Source organism: Echiichthys vipera (genome assembly GCF_963691815.1).
Source record: "Echiichthys vipera genome assembly, chromosome: 1".
In the NCBI taxonomy this organism is placed as follows: domain Eukaryota; kingdom Metazoa; phylum Chordata; class Actinopteri; order Perciformes; family Trachinidae; genus Echiichthys; species Echiichthys vipera.
In genome coordinates, this window is record NC_139826.1 from 6562612 (window position 1) to 6581317 (window position 18706).

At 39.1% G+C, this 18706-nt stretch overlaps 1 protein-coding gene across 1 annotated transcript in view; it reads right to left on the reverse strand.

Annotated features, from left to right (window-relative positions):
- The window catches only part of ano1a (anoctamin 1, calcium activated chloride channel a), a 99693-nt gene that overhangs the window by 43003 nt on the left and 37984 nt on the right, over positions 1 to 18706 (reverse strand). Inside the window, exons 6-9 of the mRNA XM_083914235.1 lie at positions 9318 to 9372; positions 8712 to 8763; positions 6427 to 6482; positions 6099 to 6140 (exon numbers count right to left, since the gene is read on the reverse strand). Of these exons, the coding sequence (XP_083770361.1) occupies positions 6099 to 6140; positions 6427 to 6482; positions 8712 to 8763; positions 9318 to 9372 (205 nt within the window). The remainder of the gene's footprint in view (positions 1 to 6098; positions 6141 to 6426; positions 6483 to 8711; positions 8764 to 9317; positions 9373 to 18706) is intronic.

Genomic DNA, 18706 nt, shown 5'->3' on the forward strand with positions numbered 1-18706 from the left:
GGAGGCAATCCCAGCCAACTTCTTTTTCAGTACTTTAAGATCCTTTTTTCCTTTTTTTTTCAATACATTGATTATTTGTTTGGTCTATAATTGCCCATCAACTCCCAAGAGCCCATGATCATTATCTTTCTCCAACCAGCTCTCAGAACAGACTGTTGCATCTAGGGGCCATTGTAAGTAATTTACAAGATTAAAGTGGTACATTCATGAGGAAGAAACTCATTATTCATACATTTAGAAACAACATCGCTTCACTTTACAAGGTTGCATCATTCTCAACACACCGCAAATACCCCCGCTGGTTTTGTATTGTGCCTGCAGTGGATGACCTCATCAAATGATACTTTGCAATTGGATTTACATCTAAGGAAATAATTGTGATTTTAGCCCAGAGTCAACACATTATCATAAGCATCTGGACTCAAGGACACCACTGGTTACATCTTCGGGCAATTCAAAAGGATATTGTGGTACAGCAGGTAAACACATACATAATGCAAGGCAAACGGTGGCATCTGTGGCATGATGAGGTTTGTAAAGTGAAGCAACGTGGTTCCTTGACAAAAAAGAAAAAATAACAATTTTTATGCCTTTCCTTAATGTGTATATATATATATATATATATATATCAGAGAATAGCTATGGTTTTTTTTTTTTGTATATTTATGATTTTTTGTGCTACAATGGCCCAAATACGCTTTTGAACAGAAGTCTAAGAAATAGAGACAGAATATATATTAGACACAAAATTGGGCTGAAACCAGTGAGGTTTTGCTCTATTTGCTTTAAAGAATGACTTCAGCAGTAAAAAGGGTTTTTAATGTAAAACGTGTGCAGGAAGCGTAAGAGAGAGAGAAGATCACTGAGACAAAGATGCAAAGAACAGTAAAACTGGGATTTGAATATAAAAGCAGCAAGTACGAAACGAAGTGGTAAGTATCAAATGATGCAGTAATGATGCTGTGGAAATGTGCATTATGCTGCTTTTACTCTGTGAGCCTTCACTGATTCATGGTGGTCATTATATATGATTTGGCCACTGGCTTTGATTTGATGATTTATGGTATTATGCATCACTGTACAGTACATCACAGCCAGTTCTCTGATACACCGGAGATACATATTAATGTAGTATATATCCACTGATGCAGCACACTCGTAGTATGCGTTCTTAGGCACCAGTGCGAGCTTTTGGGGTATCGAAAGACCACAACTGGTCACGCATCCAAATGAGTTTCTGGGTGACAATAAATCAATGCAATCAAAGTCAAGCCTGCGGGCTGAGCAACATATCAGACCATATGAGATACCAATCCATTTGTGTCAGGTCTTTAATGGCAAACAAACCATTGCTGTAAGCAGACAATCATAATCTACAATGACATTAATGATATGCTGCCCTATTCCCAGTGGTCTAGTATAGACCTATTTGACTCTTTCACTAGTCATTGTAAAAAGCACACAGCAAAATCCAAGTGTTAATTCAACTCCAACAGTGTTCATTTTAGCACTCTTTCTGAGTTCATGTAGTTAACACAGATTTGTAATTCAAATTACACTTTGAAAAGTGTTTATATTTTAACTCCTTAATAGTGTTAAAATTTGACACCCACCAGATAAGTGCACTGTTAACTTGAAATTGTGTTCATTTTTAACATACACAGTGTTATTTTGTGACACATTAAAGTGTGGTCTTAACAGTTAAATTGTGTAATTTCCTTTCACTGTGAGGTGAGGACGTGGCTTCCGGTGAGACGCACCGGGGCCCTTGATGCCCCCACGTGAAAACACAGGGCAAGATCACACTGTTCCACTACCATTCACCATCATCTGACAGCCTGTGAACAGTTCCTTATGAAACAACATAGAGCTGACTGCTATTTCTCCACTTTCTCATACAATACAGTCAAGGTGGTATCCAACTCATATTCTCATTTTCTTTAATGTACGTTTATTTGGTTTCAGTAATGATACTTTGGCCGTGAATAAAAACAATCATAATCACAATTACTTAATTTATTTTGTTTTATTCTCAACATTTACAAAAGAGCATGGCCTGCTGGGAAATCTGTTCGACCAATGGTAATCTGTTCCACGTCCAAACCAGATGTCGTGATCAACCCCGCCAGGTGTCAATGTAACTCAGTCACAGGTGTTAACAATTAACTTGCTTAATTGACAACGCTCACAGAATTGTTTTTTTTTAATCACTACAGGTGTTAAAACAACACCAAAATCAACAACCACCAACTCCAAATTATTAGCACTGAAAAAACAACACTACAGATTTTGCTGTGCACAGGTGAAAAAAAATAGCTCAGTATTGAGCCAGCATGCAATACTAGGTATCACCTAAATGGAATGCAGTCATCATCCAATTATTTTCTACACACAAGCTACTCCTGTTATGACAAGTCAGAAAGTCTGCTGTGCAAATATCTATTACCTGGCTGGGACCTACGCATACTACTTGTGTTCCAGGAGACATCTTCACAGTATACACTAGTTTCACTCAGATACTGTGCATGTTCAAAGGATTTATTTCAGTTTGCAGTTAAAACAAAGTGGGCAATACGGTTACTTTTTACTAAAATGATCACTGTTCTTTATTGCAGTCCCTGCTGTCTGCAGATATCCCTCTCAGTTATTTACAACCATACCCAGCTCCTGCAACAGGAGGGTAGGGACGCTTGTAGCCAGAGAGACTGTTGCTCTTGTAAAGCTTATTATAACTCAAGGTGACTCAGATTTGCGTATTACCATTTTTATCGACTCAGGGCATCTCTTGTCTGGGACACTGTTTAGAGTGTAAATCAAACTGTCCCTAATAAATCATTCTGAAACAGGACAAATCTCCTTCATATCCAGTGGAAGTTACACCCTGGCTCCTGCACTACAGTCAACATTGGTTTGGTTTAATCAACGTGTTTTAACCTTAACCAGCTACTTGTACTTTCAGTTGGCCAAAATGAATCATAGAGGGTTTTTGTTCAGTGTAACAGTCGTAAACTGAAGGCACTTTAGTTCTGTAGGGTTTAGGGGGAGACCTCGCTCTTAAATGTGTACATGATTAGAATGATTATGTATATTACAGAAAAATGCCAATATGGACCAGATCAATAGCACAGACAGGTTCAATATAGTATGGTCCACATGTAGCGGTTGTTGTGATAATTAATTTTAAGCTGCATTTTCCCAATTTACTGTGTTAGTGTTGTTTAATTTGCAGTGTTTATTAATATTGGACTTTGCATTTGAGTAAAAGTATAATTTGTTAATTCTACTCATGTATAATTAAGATGCAAAAATATGGGGTGAATGTAAGACTTTAGAGTTCTGACCAAATGCTCATGATAAATAATACAAAACTGAAACGTGTGTGTGTGTTTGAGTGTGTGTGTGTGTGTGTATGTGTGTGTTTGTGTGTGTGTGTGTGTGTGTGTGTGTGTGTGTGAGTGCATTTTTACTCAAAGCCATTTATATGCAAATCACTGCTGTTCTACGATCCTTGCAATGATAATCAAACAGCTGACTGCGCATGTGTTCTGCTCCTACTAGTAAGCAAAGAGCACATAAATCTCTGTGAAATGCTCTTTCACACACAATCAAACTCAATTCCCAGGCAAAGCTACAAGGAAACTAATGAAGGCTTTTAATCACAGGTGGCAGGCCCGGAGGAGCGTTCACATGGCACACACAACCGAGGAAAAGCTTTTTCTGAAACATGTACGCACACGTAGGATTGTGATATATGTAGAGGCACTTGATAGCACCGAGCTAAAGTCTCTCTCCTGCTTGAGAACAGAGGGGTGATTATTAGGCTGTTTCCTTAGTGACACACAACCTACAGTATAATTATGGAGCGTGTTAGCAGGGGAGGAAATGACTTCAGACTCAGCATGAGCTCTTTCCAATTGCCTGGTTAATTGTATTCTCGTCCAGTTGGAGGTAAAGGCTCAGAAATGCACAAATGCTGTCATGTTAGCACATCTATCACGCTTTGTTACTCAAAAAACCCATATGGTATTCGTAATTCAGTGGGATGTTTCAGTCACTCATTGTATTGCTGTTTTGCAGTCAGGATGAAGAAGAAAACAAGTCATACAAAACTATTTTAAACCATAGACTGCAAAAATTAATGGATGTAGCCACCGTGACCTCACTCATTTGTTTGTGGACTACCATTTTGAAGCCAGGTATTTGCCGGGCATTTGGCCGTCGCCATCTTGGTATTTTTGGGCCAGGAGTGACCATATTTGGACGAGTGGGCAAGCAAGATGGTAGCGCTAGTAAGCTAATGTTAGACGTGTTAGCAAGGTGCACCCAAATGCTATCAATGCTGATGAAGTAAAAACACACTATGATAGGGTCGAAATCCTGAGAACTTAACACAGACAACACCCAGAGACTATATTTTTATGTACACAGTGATAGTGATAGAGATAGATACGTATCTCTAACCTCTAACCTGCTTTATCCTCTATTTTTCTCTAAATGGAACCATTATTTACTATATGAACATCATGCAGTACTGAAGAAGACTTGAAGCTATAGATTGAGACCATAAACTCATTAGGAAAGTGTTTACTGAGGAAATAAGTTAAGTTAGAATTAGGGCCACTTTCTCATTGACTTCTATTCAATCCGACTTCTTTTACAACCAGTGGAGTCGCCCAGTGCTGGACATTAGAAAGAATGCAGGTTTAAGGCACTTCAACATTGATTTCACTTTTCAGGCTACATCCATTATTTTTCCCAGTCTATCATTTAAAGATGTACTGTAAGATTTTCATTTATGTAGTTACCTTTTAAGTTTCTATCCATCACAGAGTGCGTTAAAACAATGATGATTGATCATATGACCCACTAATGAAAGCACTTGTTGACTCTTTGCTGAGTATTATAGTAGTATCTGTGTGTCTGTGTGTCTGTGGCGACATTCTTGGGCTAGATGTAAGTTTGCCACTATGTTAGTGACGTTGCTGACAGCTGTTGGTCTGTCAACAACGGTTTTGCTACATTAACTTGTAATTGGAAATCAGGAACTTCCAACTTGAGTCAGGCTTGTATTTAGGGCAGAAGTGTAATAGAACATTTGTGTGTGGGGATTTTAGAGGGGAACATAAAGACGATAGACCGTAAGTAGAGAGGTGAATGTGTGTCAATAAAGTTTACAAAAGAGCAAAAAAATAAAAATAATAATAAACACTAGGGGTGACCCCGATTCGTCGACTATTCGACGATTCGCTCCAAGGAGCGTGATTCGACTGCCAATCTCACAGGCGAATTGTTGCAAAATGCGCAAAATGTGGTTATGAAACAATGGATTATAAATGTACCATCAGCTATTGTCAAAAAAAGATCCAAACTAAACACATTTATGTTAAAACAACAAATACTTTTAATAAGATGCTCCTATCAGAAATCAGAAATCACATCACTCAGTAACCCTCTGCCTGACACATGACCGTGCAGCGCTGGACTCACGTGCACCCACCGCTGTCTGCTTCATGTCTATGACTCGCCACCCATCAGATGGTTTTTCATGAACAAAAAAAGTTAAAACTACTTCGACGATTTGTCGACTATAGGCAAGACGTCAGATTTGACTATGACGAGGACACCCCTAATAAACACACATAGCATCCATGAACGTGGCAGGACGGAGGGCTGTGAAAGAACAGGCATGCCTGCAATTACATCTTACTTCCAAAGAGGCTGCTAGAAACAATTCCTATGGAGTACATCTTAAACTAAATGGAAACATTCATCTTTATGAGGAACATTGATGTTTTTACAATTTGATCACTGGTCATTGTATTCTGCGCACACCTCCTGCATACTGTATGTTCCCATATATGCACACACAGGGAAACTGACATTTAAAAAATTAAAATTTCTATTTGGTTAAATGATTTCACTTTAATACTAGCAGCCCTGTCCTGGTTTATTAGTAATTATTAGAAGAAAACGGCAGACCGTAGATCGATAGACAATCACTCTCAAAGCGACATTTAATACCGGTCAATTGAACATTGTGAAATGGTCGCATAGTTGGCAGCTTTAATCATGTCACCAGGGGGATTGGCTCTACTTACCTTCCTGTCATTAGGTTCTGTATTCACGCCCTCAATGTCTCCCTGTGACACACACACACACACACACACACACACACACACACAGTTTAGTTTTCAATGAATACACTTAATTCATCATGCATATCAATAATGCCTTTAATTGAACACAAAATTATGAATTGCCATCTGTCCGAAACCTGAGAGGAATTCGATGCAAAAATAGGATTATTTTCCATTAATATTAGAGTACAGGCAGCAGATGCGTTGACGGTAAATTTGGAATATTTCTCTCTGTATTTATAATCAGCTTTTCTCAAAGGTGAACATGAGGTGCGGTGGTGGTACTTACATCGTGCAGAGGATAAGCAGACGTATAGACAGCGTTAGCTACCAGACTGGTGATCCCTGCAAAACGCAGTCAACAATATTAGAATTCAGGAGGACATACACACACACACACACACACACACACACACACCAGTTTTAGATTACGCAAGAGAGTTCTTGGTAATGACCGTGGCATAGGAATTTATATTGACCCAATATAAATATATATATAAATATATATATATTATATTTGATTTCTCTCCATCTGAACTTCTACAGTTCTTTTTACTTAAAATATGGCCTTCCTCATTTTTATCATTTTTATTTTGAATTTTCTACCTCAAAAACCCACCAGTCATTGACAAAAAAAATTGTCATATACTGCAGGTTGTCTGTGCAAGCAGCTCATTATCCAAACCATGACCTTTCCACCTTTCTATTTTTGTTTCACTTCACAACATTAAAGGTTGAATATGTAGAATATTTATCAAAAGCTAGCTTTAAAAAAATAAATAAAAATACACCCATGGGGAATTTTGAGGGATACAGAATGAAATTATTGCTTTTCCGTAAAAAAATAGATTTAGTCTGAATTTATATTTTAAAAATTTGACATTGACTTTCCGTGACGTTCTTTTTCCATTGTAGCAGCCAATAGCGTTGGGTGTTGCTGGTTGCCAGGGTTGTCTGTTGTTGCTACAGAAACAAGAATCATTTTGAGTTGAGAGCTAGCTGATGGATCACACAGCACTCAAAGAAAGACTTCCAGCTGAAGACTGGCTAACGTTAAATACTGTTGTCAAATGAATTGATTAGTCCAAAAAAGTTGTCATGATTCATCACTGACACGGAGCAGGCTGAACTATTGACACATTCTGCAACAAACCTGGCAACCCGACTCCTGGAATTATTTTTTGTTGCTGCGACTATGATCTTGAGACACTAGATGGCGGAGTTCTGCTCATTCTCCATATTCAACCTTTAACCACGTGTTTAAAGTGTAATGTGCGCCTATCCCTGCTACTCTCCAACAGTCATATACAGCGTTTGAAGAGTATGAGGTATAAGGATGTGTTGAACATATTTGTGCAATATGTACAAGCATTTATATGATATTTCCTTTAACTGACTTCAACTACATAACACTCAAGAGAATAAAACTCAGTAATATCACCAGTTAGCTTTTACTTTCAGTCAACATTGCACTGTGTAGATGACAGAAAGGTTTCAAACAGGTGGCTAGGGTTTGACACGATGGCAGTACCAGAGGAAAGGTCATGGAGTAACTGCGCTTGATAGGATTCTCTCTGTCAGGAGAATGAATCTGCACAGCAAATCATGTCTGTTCCAGTTAAAGCCGGGGTAACTCATTTTCTGGAAAGCGATAAAAGAAAAAAAAATGCTAGAATTTTAAAATACAGCCCTCCTCCTGCAGCTCTGCCGTCTCTAAGCCCTTTCTACCAGACCACATACATTGACCTGTATGAGTACTAGCTATTAATTTCATTCATTCATTCATTTCACTGTGATCCCCTGAATCTTTACCGATTACCGTCCTGTTTTCTTTACAAACTTGTTGCCATGTAAAACTCTTTCAGGTGACAGACTGTGATTCAAGGTTCTACAGAAACATGAAGTTGAGTTAGTGGCAGCTGTGAGCCCTCGGCTACAGTTAACTGAAGGCTAAACTTTCACGCCATCTCTGAAATTCTTTACAATACCCTTTCTCTACAGATTCTCTCTTATTCTCTTTTGGAGAAATCTTCCTTCTTTTGGGTTGCTTTGCAGGGATGGCAACTGCTGGAATTTCCGCCATTCAATCAGACTTTCACCATCTGAAGGGACGTGTACGCACATCTGCATTTGTATAGCAGCCAATAGGAACCCTTTCTCTCTCAATGAAATGACCTGTGATTGGCCAAAGCCTCAGGTCAGACTAGATTTTCTAGAGCCTGAAAACAGAGCCAAAAGGAGGTGCAGAAATCTAATTTTCTCTCAGCGCACGTAAATTATAATGTGATGAAAGATTAGTATGGATAGTTTGCCCAATGATGCCAAAATAAACCTTCAGCCTTCCCCAGCTTTAAGACTCAGGGGGAACGTAATGAGGATAATTCAGACGGTCACCAAAATTAAGATTCAATCCAATTCAAGCAAAGCCAAGTTAGTTTGGGACATCTGTTGGAGGTAAAAGACCCACCCTGGACCCTTCTGTGGTGGTAATTACACTACTCTGATGAGAACAGCAGGCACATTAATTGCATATTGATGTATGTCTTTTATCAGAGAGACAGGCAGAGGTCTTACCCATGGAGTATTTGGCTCTGGTGCATCTAGTCCTCTTCAGTACCTCGTAGACCTGAAGATACAATAAAACATTAAAAACTCATATTTAACTAAACAGGTGCAGAATGCAGATGAGGAGGATGAGTATTTGCTTGTAGAACATCACAGGTGAAACAGAGGGAGAATGAGTTTTGGTGTGAGTCCTCAGAGAGGCTGATGCTGAGCTCAGTGTAAAACACAGTTTTATTCATGGCAGCCGAGGCTCACTTTGGAGTGATTGAGGAGCTCAATCCAGTAATGAGAAGTCAATCACATTACCCAGTCATTAGTCAAGCACTGCGAGCTGCAGTGTAGGTGTATGTCAATGCAGCAGCACATGTGATGCAGATACTCAGAATCTATTAGTGTTTCAGAGGAGTCTTGCTGGAGGAAAGTGCACACCGGGAGCACAGGGCGTCAAGTCTTTGATGTTAGACAAACTCTATATAGAAAAGCACACTTTTCTATACTGTAGGAGGAGACTTTACATCCAAAAATGTAACATGTCATAAACATATGCACATACACATGTTAAACACTGTTTCTGGAGATCCATCCAAACGGTCATCTGCTAAAACCAATACTTACTATTGAGCTCCTGGTCTTGCTGTCAAAGAACTTGTCCCTGTCAGAAAGATCGAATCTGGGAACAAAAGACATAAAAAAGTTTTATGGTCGTTGACATCCATGAGTGTTGCATAATCACCATCAACTGGACTGTCCCTCGCCCCATCTATTCCAACATTGCCATAGATCGTGTGAAAAGACACAAGACGCGAATGTTCCTGGATGTAACGGAACAGTGCCTGAAAACATTATCCCAGTAATTTACCAGGAACTGTGTAAAAAAGGCTTTATATTGTTAATATAATGCTAAAGTGGATTTAGCACATAATGAACTGAAAATAAAGATTGTATGTAAAAAGAACTCAACCAAGGAAGCCCTACATTTTATTTCCGTTGTTTTCCTGTGATAACAAGATCATTTTGATCTGTTTTCTTGTGATAACGAAGATCATTTCCCTCTGTTTTTCCGAGGTAACAAGATAATTAATTTGAGAGATAATGAATGAAACGGGATAGGCCTGAGATTTCCATCACACCTGACACTGCATGCCTCCTAAAGACTTTTTATATCTTAAAGAACCCTATGGGCAACACTGATGATGATTTCAGTTGGTTATTTACTGTTATAAAATTAAACTGTAATCTGTATATTTATGTGCACATTGTAAAAGTCCTCCCTGCCCTGGTATTTATGGTGTTGTTATATAATGTTGATGACAATAAAGTTTCTTAAAAAAACAAACAGAAAAAAACCCTATGTAATTAATGAGGACATCAGACTCACTCACGCCTCTGATAAAGCTGAAGCCTCACTAACGTCTTCTTAGATGATGCACACTAATGTGAACATTATCTGTAATAAAAAGGCATAAAGTTATTACAGCCTGATTGAAGAGATATGTGATGGTGATCCATATTCTCCGCTGACATTGCTACACTGATGTTTCCTGCAACGATTTAATAGACTAGACTATCTTTTGTTTTCTCCAGATCTCAAATTAATTATCTTATCACAAGAAAATTGGGGGCAAATGATCTCGTTATCACAGGAAAACATCCATCTTCAACCTTTTGTCCCTATCGGGGTCATGGGGCGCTGGAGCCGATCCCAGCTGACATTGGGCGTGAGGCGGGGTCCACCCTGGACAGGACACCAGTCTATCACAGGACACATAGAGACAAACAGAGACAGACAACCATTCACACTCACACCTACGGGCAATTTAGAGTCATCAATGAACCTAACACCTGCATGTCTTTGAACTGTGGGAGGAAGCTGGAGAACCCGGAGAAAACATAGCAGACATGGGGAGAAGATGCAAACACCACAAAGAAGGGCCCCAGCCGGGATGCAAACCTGGCACCCTCTTTCTGCGAGGTGACAGTGCTAACCACCACACCACCGTGCATCACAGGAAAACAGAGGAAATAAAATATTTGTAATGTATGACCCTTTAGGGCTTCCGTACTGCACAAATGACCAAAAGTAACAACAATAAGGAAGTTGCACGATGTACAGTGTGTTCCAATGGAAATGAAGAGTCATGTTTCAGTACAGTGCAGGCTGCAATTTCACAACAAAAAGGTAATGAAGGGAGGAGGCGAAAGAAAGCTCTATGAATCCTTGTTGGCTCAACCAGCCGACCGTGTGATGTTCTTTAGCAGTTCATATGCAACAGTGATTTGCAAGATAAATGAACCTGTCAAGGTGAAGGAGGTGGATACAGAAGCAAACAGATCCGAACATGTCCTGTCTCCTACTAGAGCACAGGGGTGAAAATCAACAATGTCTTTCACACAACTTAATCAGTTGGAATTTGTTAACTACCTTGCCTAAACCAGGCTTCACCTGATGGCTCCTGACACTCGCTTACTGTGAGCACATCCTTAGATCAATAACCTGTCCCTGCTCTCACTGGCTCCTCCGTAATGTTTTTATCATAACTCTTCTCCTCATCTGTTATCCTCCCTGTGCTGAGCCTACATTCGATTTATACCCTACGGCCTTTGAACAACCCAGTCGCCACAATAAAATGTTAGCATTCGTGTTTCTGCATACCCATGGACATGCAGCATGTTCAGCTCTGGAAACACATGGACACATTGTGCATCTTTGCATTAACATATACTGTATACCTCATGATATACTGTAAGCGGGACACTGCTCCATTCACTCAAATATCTTGTGATAAGTATAACTAACTGCCTCATCACTACGTCACACCAGCTGCTGTGACTTTTGCCTTCCTTCTTGATTTTCCCTCTGTACTTCAGCCTGACTTTGTCGACCTTCGGGGCCTGTCATTCTTCCAGCCTTGTTACGTGCGTACAAAGGACAGCCCTTTTCTCCAGAAACAGACTCTGAAATAAACTCACATGGAGAAGCAGAGCTTTTGTCTTTTCCTCTTTATTGATCGTCTCTTTTTTTACGACGTGTTGTTCCTGAAGCGATGTAGTTCAACAGGGAGTGTAAAACAAAACACTGGAGGAGAAAAATAAAACACTATTTTTCCAACTTTGAATCTAATACATTTTAAACTTTTTGCTCGTAGATTTTCTACTTTAATCTCATAAATCTGCAACATTTTTCTCGAAATATTACCCCTCTCCCGGGGTCCGTAAGAAAAAAAATTCACACTAATACTAATACGCCGTCGTACTTTTTGATCGTTATTTACAGATTATCCCTGCAACAGTCTCACACAGACTCTCAGGACTGCCAAATAGGTTTAATATCAATGTTTCTTTGATGCTTTTACACAATATTTTCAGAGGGTAACCTGTCGAGCCTAGCTTGGCTTACTAACTTTGCTTCTAGTCATTCACAGTTGGCGTAGTGTGTCTCACTATAATGATTAATTTCAGCTATACTGCCTCTGAGAGAGAGACGTGTCCATACATTAGAAAAGCTTCTCCTAAGGGCAGGCATAAGGCAGTACAATAATTCGAGTGAAAACAGAAGAACAAAGGAGGAAGTAAGATCGATTGCAAAGCTCTTTTAAACACTTCCTCTCTTGTGCTATATTAAATTGTTTGTCATTTTCTGTCTTTTTCAGGAGTGGGGTTAAAGAAACAGGTGCTGCAGCACAGTGTCTCAGACAGTGAGTGAATGCAGGTGCAGCAGTCATGAGCAGTATTTGAAAAAGTGTTTTGTGTAAGTACTCAAGTACTCTACTACACGTTTGCTCCTTCTTTTTTTAATAATATTTCGATTCTACTTTTTACTCTCTACATTAATTTAGTACTTAAAGTAAAATTCAGGCGTAAAATCATCACAGGGTCTTTTTCAGCAAATACACTCGTCAAATAAGCCATTGAGACAATTTTTTTTTCGTGTAACAACTGTTAACGGAGAAATCCGGGAGAGTCGCTGACAGTTGAATGTGGCAGTGATTAGCTTGTGGCAATACGTTGAAGGCTTTAAAACGTATTTTTTAACCACTAATCCTGCTCAAAATAACACCAAACCTCTGCAGTAGCATGAAAAGAGTCCCTACACATAAAACAAAGCACCAATGGGCTCCTTCCTTTGGATTGACTTTGGTAATCCACTATGAGAGGAGCTGGTACAGGGGCCAGTTGGTAAGTCTTTAAAACACTCTTTTAATAAACTCTGGGTTCTCTAACTACGTTGTTGGTGCTTTGTTTTGTGTGTAGAGACTCTTCTCATGCTGCTGCAGGGTTTTGGTGTTATTTTGAGCAGTATTAGTGGTTAAAAAAGACGTTTTAATGCCTTCACCGCACTGCCCCGAGCCAATCAGTGTTAGCAGCATTACATTACAGTTATTACTGTTAGCTGCTTTTGGAGACTGTCCGGGATTTCTCCATTAACACCCGAAAAAAAATGTCTTGATGGCACCCCCCAACTATAACTTTATTGATGTATGTAGATCTGGGAAAAGGGGGGGAGGGGTTGCTGCTATATTTAAAAACATATTTCAGGGGAAACAGATGTCACTTGGTGATTTTACATCATTCGAATACCTGTGTGCTGTGTTGAAATGCTCTCCCAAAATTCTCCTGTTAATTATTTACAGGCCACCTAAATACTCAGCAAATTTTTTCGATGATTTTACCGAATTATTGTCTAGCATCTCCACTTACTTTGACTGCCTAGTTATAACTGGTGACTTTAATTTTCATATTGACGATTTGAATGACAAGGGTGAAAAGGACCTTTTTTTACTATTTTAGATACATTTGACCTGTCTCAACATGTGAAAGAGGCTACTCATTGTAAAGGACACACCCTGGACCTGATTATCACAAAAGGTCTCAATGTTTCTGATGTTCTTGTGACTGATCTTTCATTGTCTGATCACTTCTGTGTTTTCTTTAATATTTCTTTAATTCCGGAGACACAAACAGAATCAAAGAATGTCAAAAAGCGCTACATCAATGAACATGCTTATGTACTCTTCAAAAATGCCATCTCCTCGCTACCACCTCTAAACCCATGCCATGCTGATGATCTTGTAAACAACTTTAATTCCAAAATTGTGAATATCTTATATGTCATTGCACCGGTTACAGATAAAACGATTTCTGGTAAGCAAAAGGCACCCTGGAGAAAAGCTGCTGTTTTAACAGCCCAGAGAAGAGAGTGCAGGAAGGCTGAACGTATCTGGTGAAATACAAAACTTCATATTCACCATGACATCTATAAAGAGAGGCTCCAGGCCTACAATTTAGTCTTAAAAAGTGCGAGAGAAACATTCTTCTCCAATATCATAAACAGCAACACTAATAAGGCCAAAACCCTATTTGCAACTGTCGACAGACTGACCAACCTCCCAACACAAATACCAGCCGAACTCCATTCCACACAGAAATGCAATGAGTTTGCATTCTTTTATACTGATAAAATTGAAGGCATCAGACGTGCCATCAATATCTCAAACAAAAAAGTTGGATCACCACCCCGTTTAGGCCAAAATAACACAGCAATGATGGCAAACTTTAATGCCATAGACTCTAAAACTCTAGTGGAAACAGTGACAGATCTAAAGCCATCCACCTGCTGTCTTGATGCGTTACCTACCAACTTCTTTAAGAATGTTTTTGACTGCCTATCAACAGACGTATTGCAAATAGTTAATAACTCTATTCAATCGAGCAATTTCCCAAAGGCCTTCAAAACTGCAGTCATTAAATCTCTTTTAAAAAAGCGAAGCCTAGATGGCTCTATTATCAACAACTACAGACCAATTTAAAATCTACCATTCATAAGTAAAATAATTGAGAAAGTTGTACTCCAACAACTAAATCACTTTCTTGGCTTCTACTGGCTGCCATAACAACCTCCAGTCAGGATTTAGACCTTTTCATAGCACAGAGACGGCCCTTATTAAAGTTATAAATGACATCCGTCTTAAAAAGACTCTGGCAAAACTTCAGTATTAATGCTATTGGACCTCGGTGCTGCATTTGACACTGTCGACCACTCAATACTTTTGGACAGGTTGGAAAACTGGGTGGGACTCTCAGGCACAGTCTTAAACTGGTTCAAGTCATATCTACAAGATAGGAACTATTTTGTTTCCATTGGCGACTTTGTATCAGAACAAACCAACGTAACGTGTGGAGTCCCCAAAGGTTCAATCTTGGGGCCGACTTTATTTAACATCTATATGCTCCCAATAGGACAAATCATGTAAGATAATAACATTGACCACCATTGCTATGCCGATGACACCCAAATCTATGTAGCGCTATCACCAAATGACTATCGCCCCATAGATCTTCTGTGCCAGTGCATTGAGCAAGTCAAACACTTGATGTGCCAAAATTTCCTTCAACTAAATGAGGATAAAACTGAGATAATTGTTTTTGGTGCTAAGAAAGAAAGGTTTAAAGTCATCCAACACCTTTAATCACTGTCCCTGAAAACTTCAAATAAAGCCAGAAATCTTGGGGTTATTATGGATTCTGATTTACATTTCGACAGTCACATCAAATCAGTAACAAAACCAGGCTACTATCACCTTAAAAATGTAGCAAAACTTAGAGGGCTCATGTCAGCTCAAGACTTAGAAAAACTTGTCCATGCCTTTATTACCAGTAGGCTAGACTACTGTAACGGTCTCCTTGCAGGTCTTCCCAAAAAAACTGTCAGGCAGCTACAGCTTGTTCAGAACGCTGCTGCTAGAGTTCTAACAAAGACCAAAAAATGTGAGCACATTACACCAACTCTTAAATCATTACACTGGCTTCCTGTACGTCAGAGAATTGATTTCAAAATCCTCCTGCTCACATATAAATCACTACATGGTCTAGGGCCGAAGTATATCACTGATATGCTCCTACTACATAAGCCTTCTAGATCACTAAGATCCTCTGAGGCCAATCTGTTAGTGGTTCGCAGAGTAAACTCAAATCAAGGGAAAGCATCTTTCAGTCATTATGCAACAAACAGCTGGAATAAACTTCCTGAAGATTTGAGACTTTCACCCACTCTGACCACTTTTAAAACTAGACTGAAAACTTTTTTATCCACCTTAGCTTTCTGCTAAATCTTTGCACTTTTAACGTCTGCACTGTTTTTATTATTGTCTATGTTTTTATTCTCTTTGTCTTTCTGTAATGCATTTTAATTCATGACATGTTGTGCTATGAAGCACTTAGAGTCTGCCTTGTGTATGAAAAGTGCTATACAAATAAAGTTGCCTTGCCTGGCCTTGCCTTATTCGAGTGTATTTGCCGAAAAAGACCCTGTGATGATTTTACCCAGGAATTTCACTTTAAGTTACTTTCAAGATTGAAATGAATAAATTAAATATAATCAACAAACTAATAATGATGAAATTATATCAATAATACATTTTTGATCCTCAGGGGGAAATAAACAAGCTAGCCAGCAGTATATAAAGCAATATATATTAAATTTGCATAAATAAACTATAATTATCCCAAAAATTACAAGCTGCAATATCAGAGTGATGAACACATTCCTGAGTCAATAATCATAAGCCATATACATTATTCTATAATTAGATATTCTGTACTGTTGGTAGCTTCAGCTTATTTTGAGGCTTTTGTACTTTTATTTGAATGCAGCACTTTTATTTGCAACAGTACTGTACTTAAGTAAAAATACCTAAGTGCTTCTCATCCACTGGACTCAGTACATCATACTAATTCTCAGAAGAAAGCACTTGGAAGTGCACACACTGAAAGCCTTTCATAAATGACTGAGTGGGCAGCTCCTGTCACTCATACTTGTGTTGCTGGCAGTACTTGTTGGCCTTCACAGTGCCTGAACCAGTCCAAATTTTGTGTGTGCCTCCACTGACAGACAGCATTAATCTGAAGTTAAATGTATTCATGTATTTAATCCAGGATTAATTTGAACCTCAACATGATTCATTTCAGGTCTAGCCTAAATATCGAAGCTTTGAACCCCTTGCGGACTAAATGAACTCACTGCACACCACACTCTACACTGAATTGTATAGGCTTCATCTCAGGAAACTGGCCTGATGTGTTTTCAGAACTGATGAAGATGAAGCGATGGAGAAGATGTGGAGGGAGATCTCCTGCTCGCTGTTAGTCAGAGCGGTAAATATAGCTGCCCGCTGCCCACTCTCTCCTCCATACATCCCAGCAGGCTGACGTTAATGCTAAGACAGTCCTTCTTTCTGATCACTGCCTTTGAAAGCAGTTTCACTTATTGGGACTGAGCAGGAAATGTCCGTGAAGTCTTGACTTCTATCTGTAGTTAATCCAGTTAGTGAGTCTAAATGATCTACTTTGTTATGTTCAAAATCCTCCAACAGAGCGCTGAGAAAATGTAAATGGGTTTAGTGATTCAGGCTGGCTGTGTTCATTTCCTTTGGGGGAGAGAAAGCTGAAGGATGGGAGCTTCAGCAGAATTCAGCAGGAGAGCATCACGCTTCAGCCTTCCTCACATGCTGTTGGGTTTCCAATTTACACCTCAGTGGTTGTTACCTCTCCGTGCTGCCTGTGTGGGTAAAACTGCTCTGCTATTACTCAGAGGTGAAACAACATGAAACATGGAAATATATTTTGGAAACAGATAATGCTTCTTTGCTAATAGTCTTACAATAACACAGAAATGACTCACATCCATGAGATGGAGAGAATTTTCACCACCTCTCTTGCTTCAGGATATCCTACCTAGGCTAACTTGAAATTAGACCGGGGGGGTTAGGGATATTTTATTCTTCCATCAGCCTTAGCCAATGACAGATACAGACTGCCGATTTTCTTAAGCTGATATTGTCTGATACATGATAAACATTAGCACAAATTAATATTCAACTACATATAAAACAAATCTGTCATCATTAAAGCTTTTCTTGAGGGGGGGGTGGTGCTATGATATCACTGCAATGGCAAGGGAACTCCACCCCGCTCCAAGTAGGGGAGAGGGTCGAAACCAGGTGGTCACTAAATAAAACTCCTACAACACAACGGAACCACTTAACAACGTCAGCATTACTTAATCCCATGACCAGCGATTGTATGAATACATTGAGCCACAATGGCAGCAGTTCTATAGATATCTGATCACTTCTGTGTTTTCTTTAATATTTATTTAATTCCAGAGACACAAACAGAATCAAAGAATGTCAAAAAGCGCTACATCAATGAACATGCTAATGTACTCTTTAAAAATGCCATCTCCTCGCTACCACCTCTAACCCATGCCATGCTGATGATCTTGTAAACAACTTTAATTCCAAAATTGTGAATATCATAGATGTCATTGCACCTGTTACAGCTAAAACGATTTCTGGTAAGCAAAAGGCACCCTGGAGAAAAGCTGCTGTTGTAACAGCCCAGAGAAGAGAGTGCAGGAAGGCTGAACGTATCTAGTGAAATACAAAACCTATTCACCATGACATCTATAAAGAGAGGCTCCAGGCCTACAATTTAGTCTTCATTAAAGCTTTGGCATTCCCCTGTAATAGATCGATTGTATTCTTAATGTCTTATTTATCCATTTTGAAGTTTAGAGTTTCTTCTAGTTGGACAAATTAATCATATGGTAAGGATGTAAAAACATGTCATGCCTTGAAGAGAAGTGTGAGTTTAAAACTCACTGTTGTCTTGAAGAGCAGACTTCCAGAACTCTACTAGTGGCATGGTCTGGCCGATAATATCAGCTGGCAGATGTATGGGTCAATCACTACTTGAAATATCTCACTGCATTATAAGGTTATTCTGGCAGTTTAAGGGAAGACACAGAAATGATCTCAGTGGTGAAGTAAAATATTAGCGAAGAGAGAAAACAGCAAAAGTAAGTAAATAAACCCAAAAGTCTCTGAGCACACATAGAGCAACATCATCAGCTTAGAGCAACATTTATTTATGAGCTTGTTTACATCCATGGAGAGACATGGATGTAAACATCCATGTCTTTACATCAACCTGCACTACATTAAATC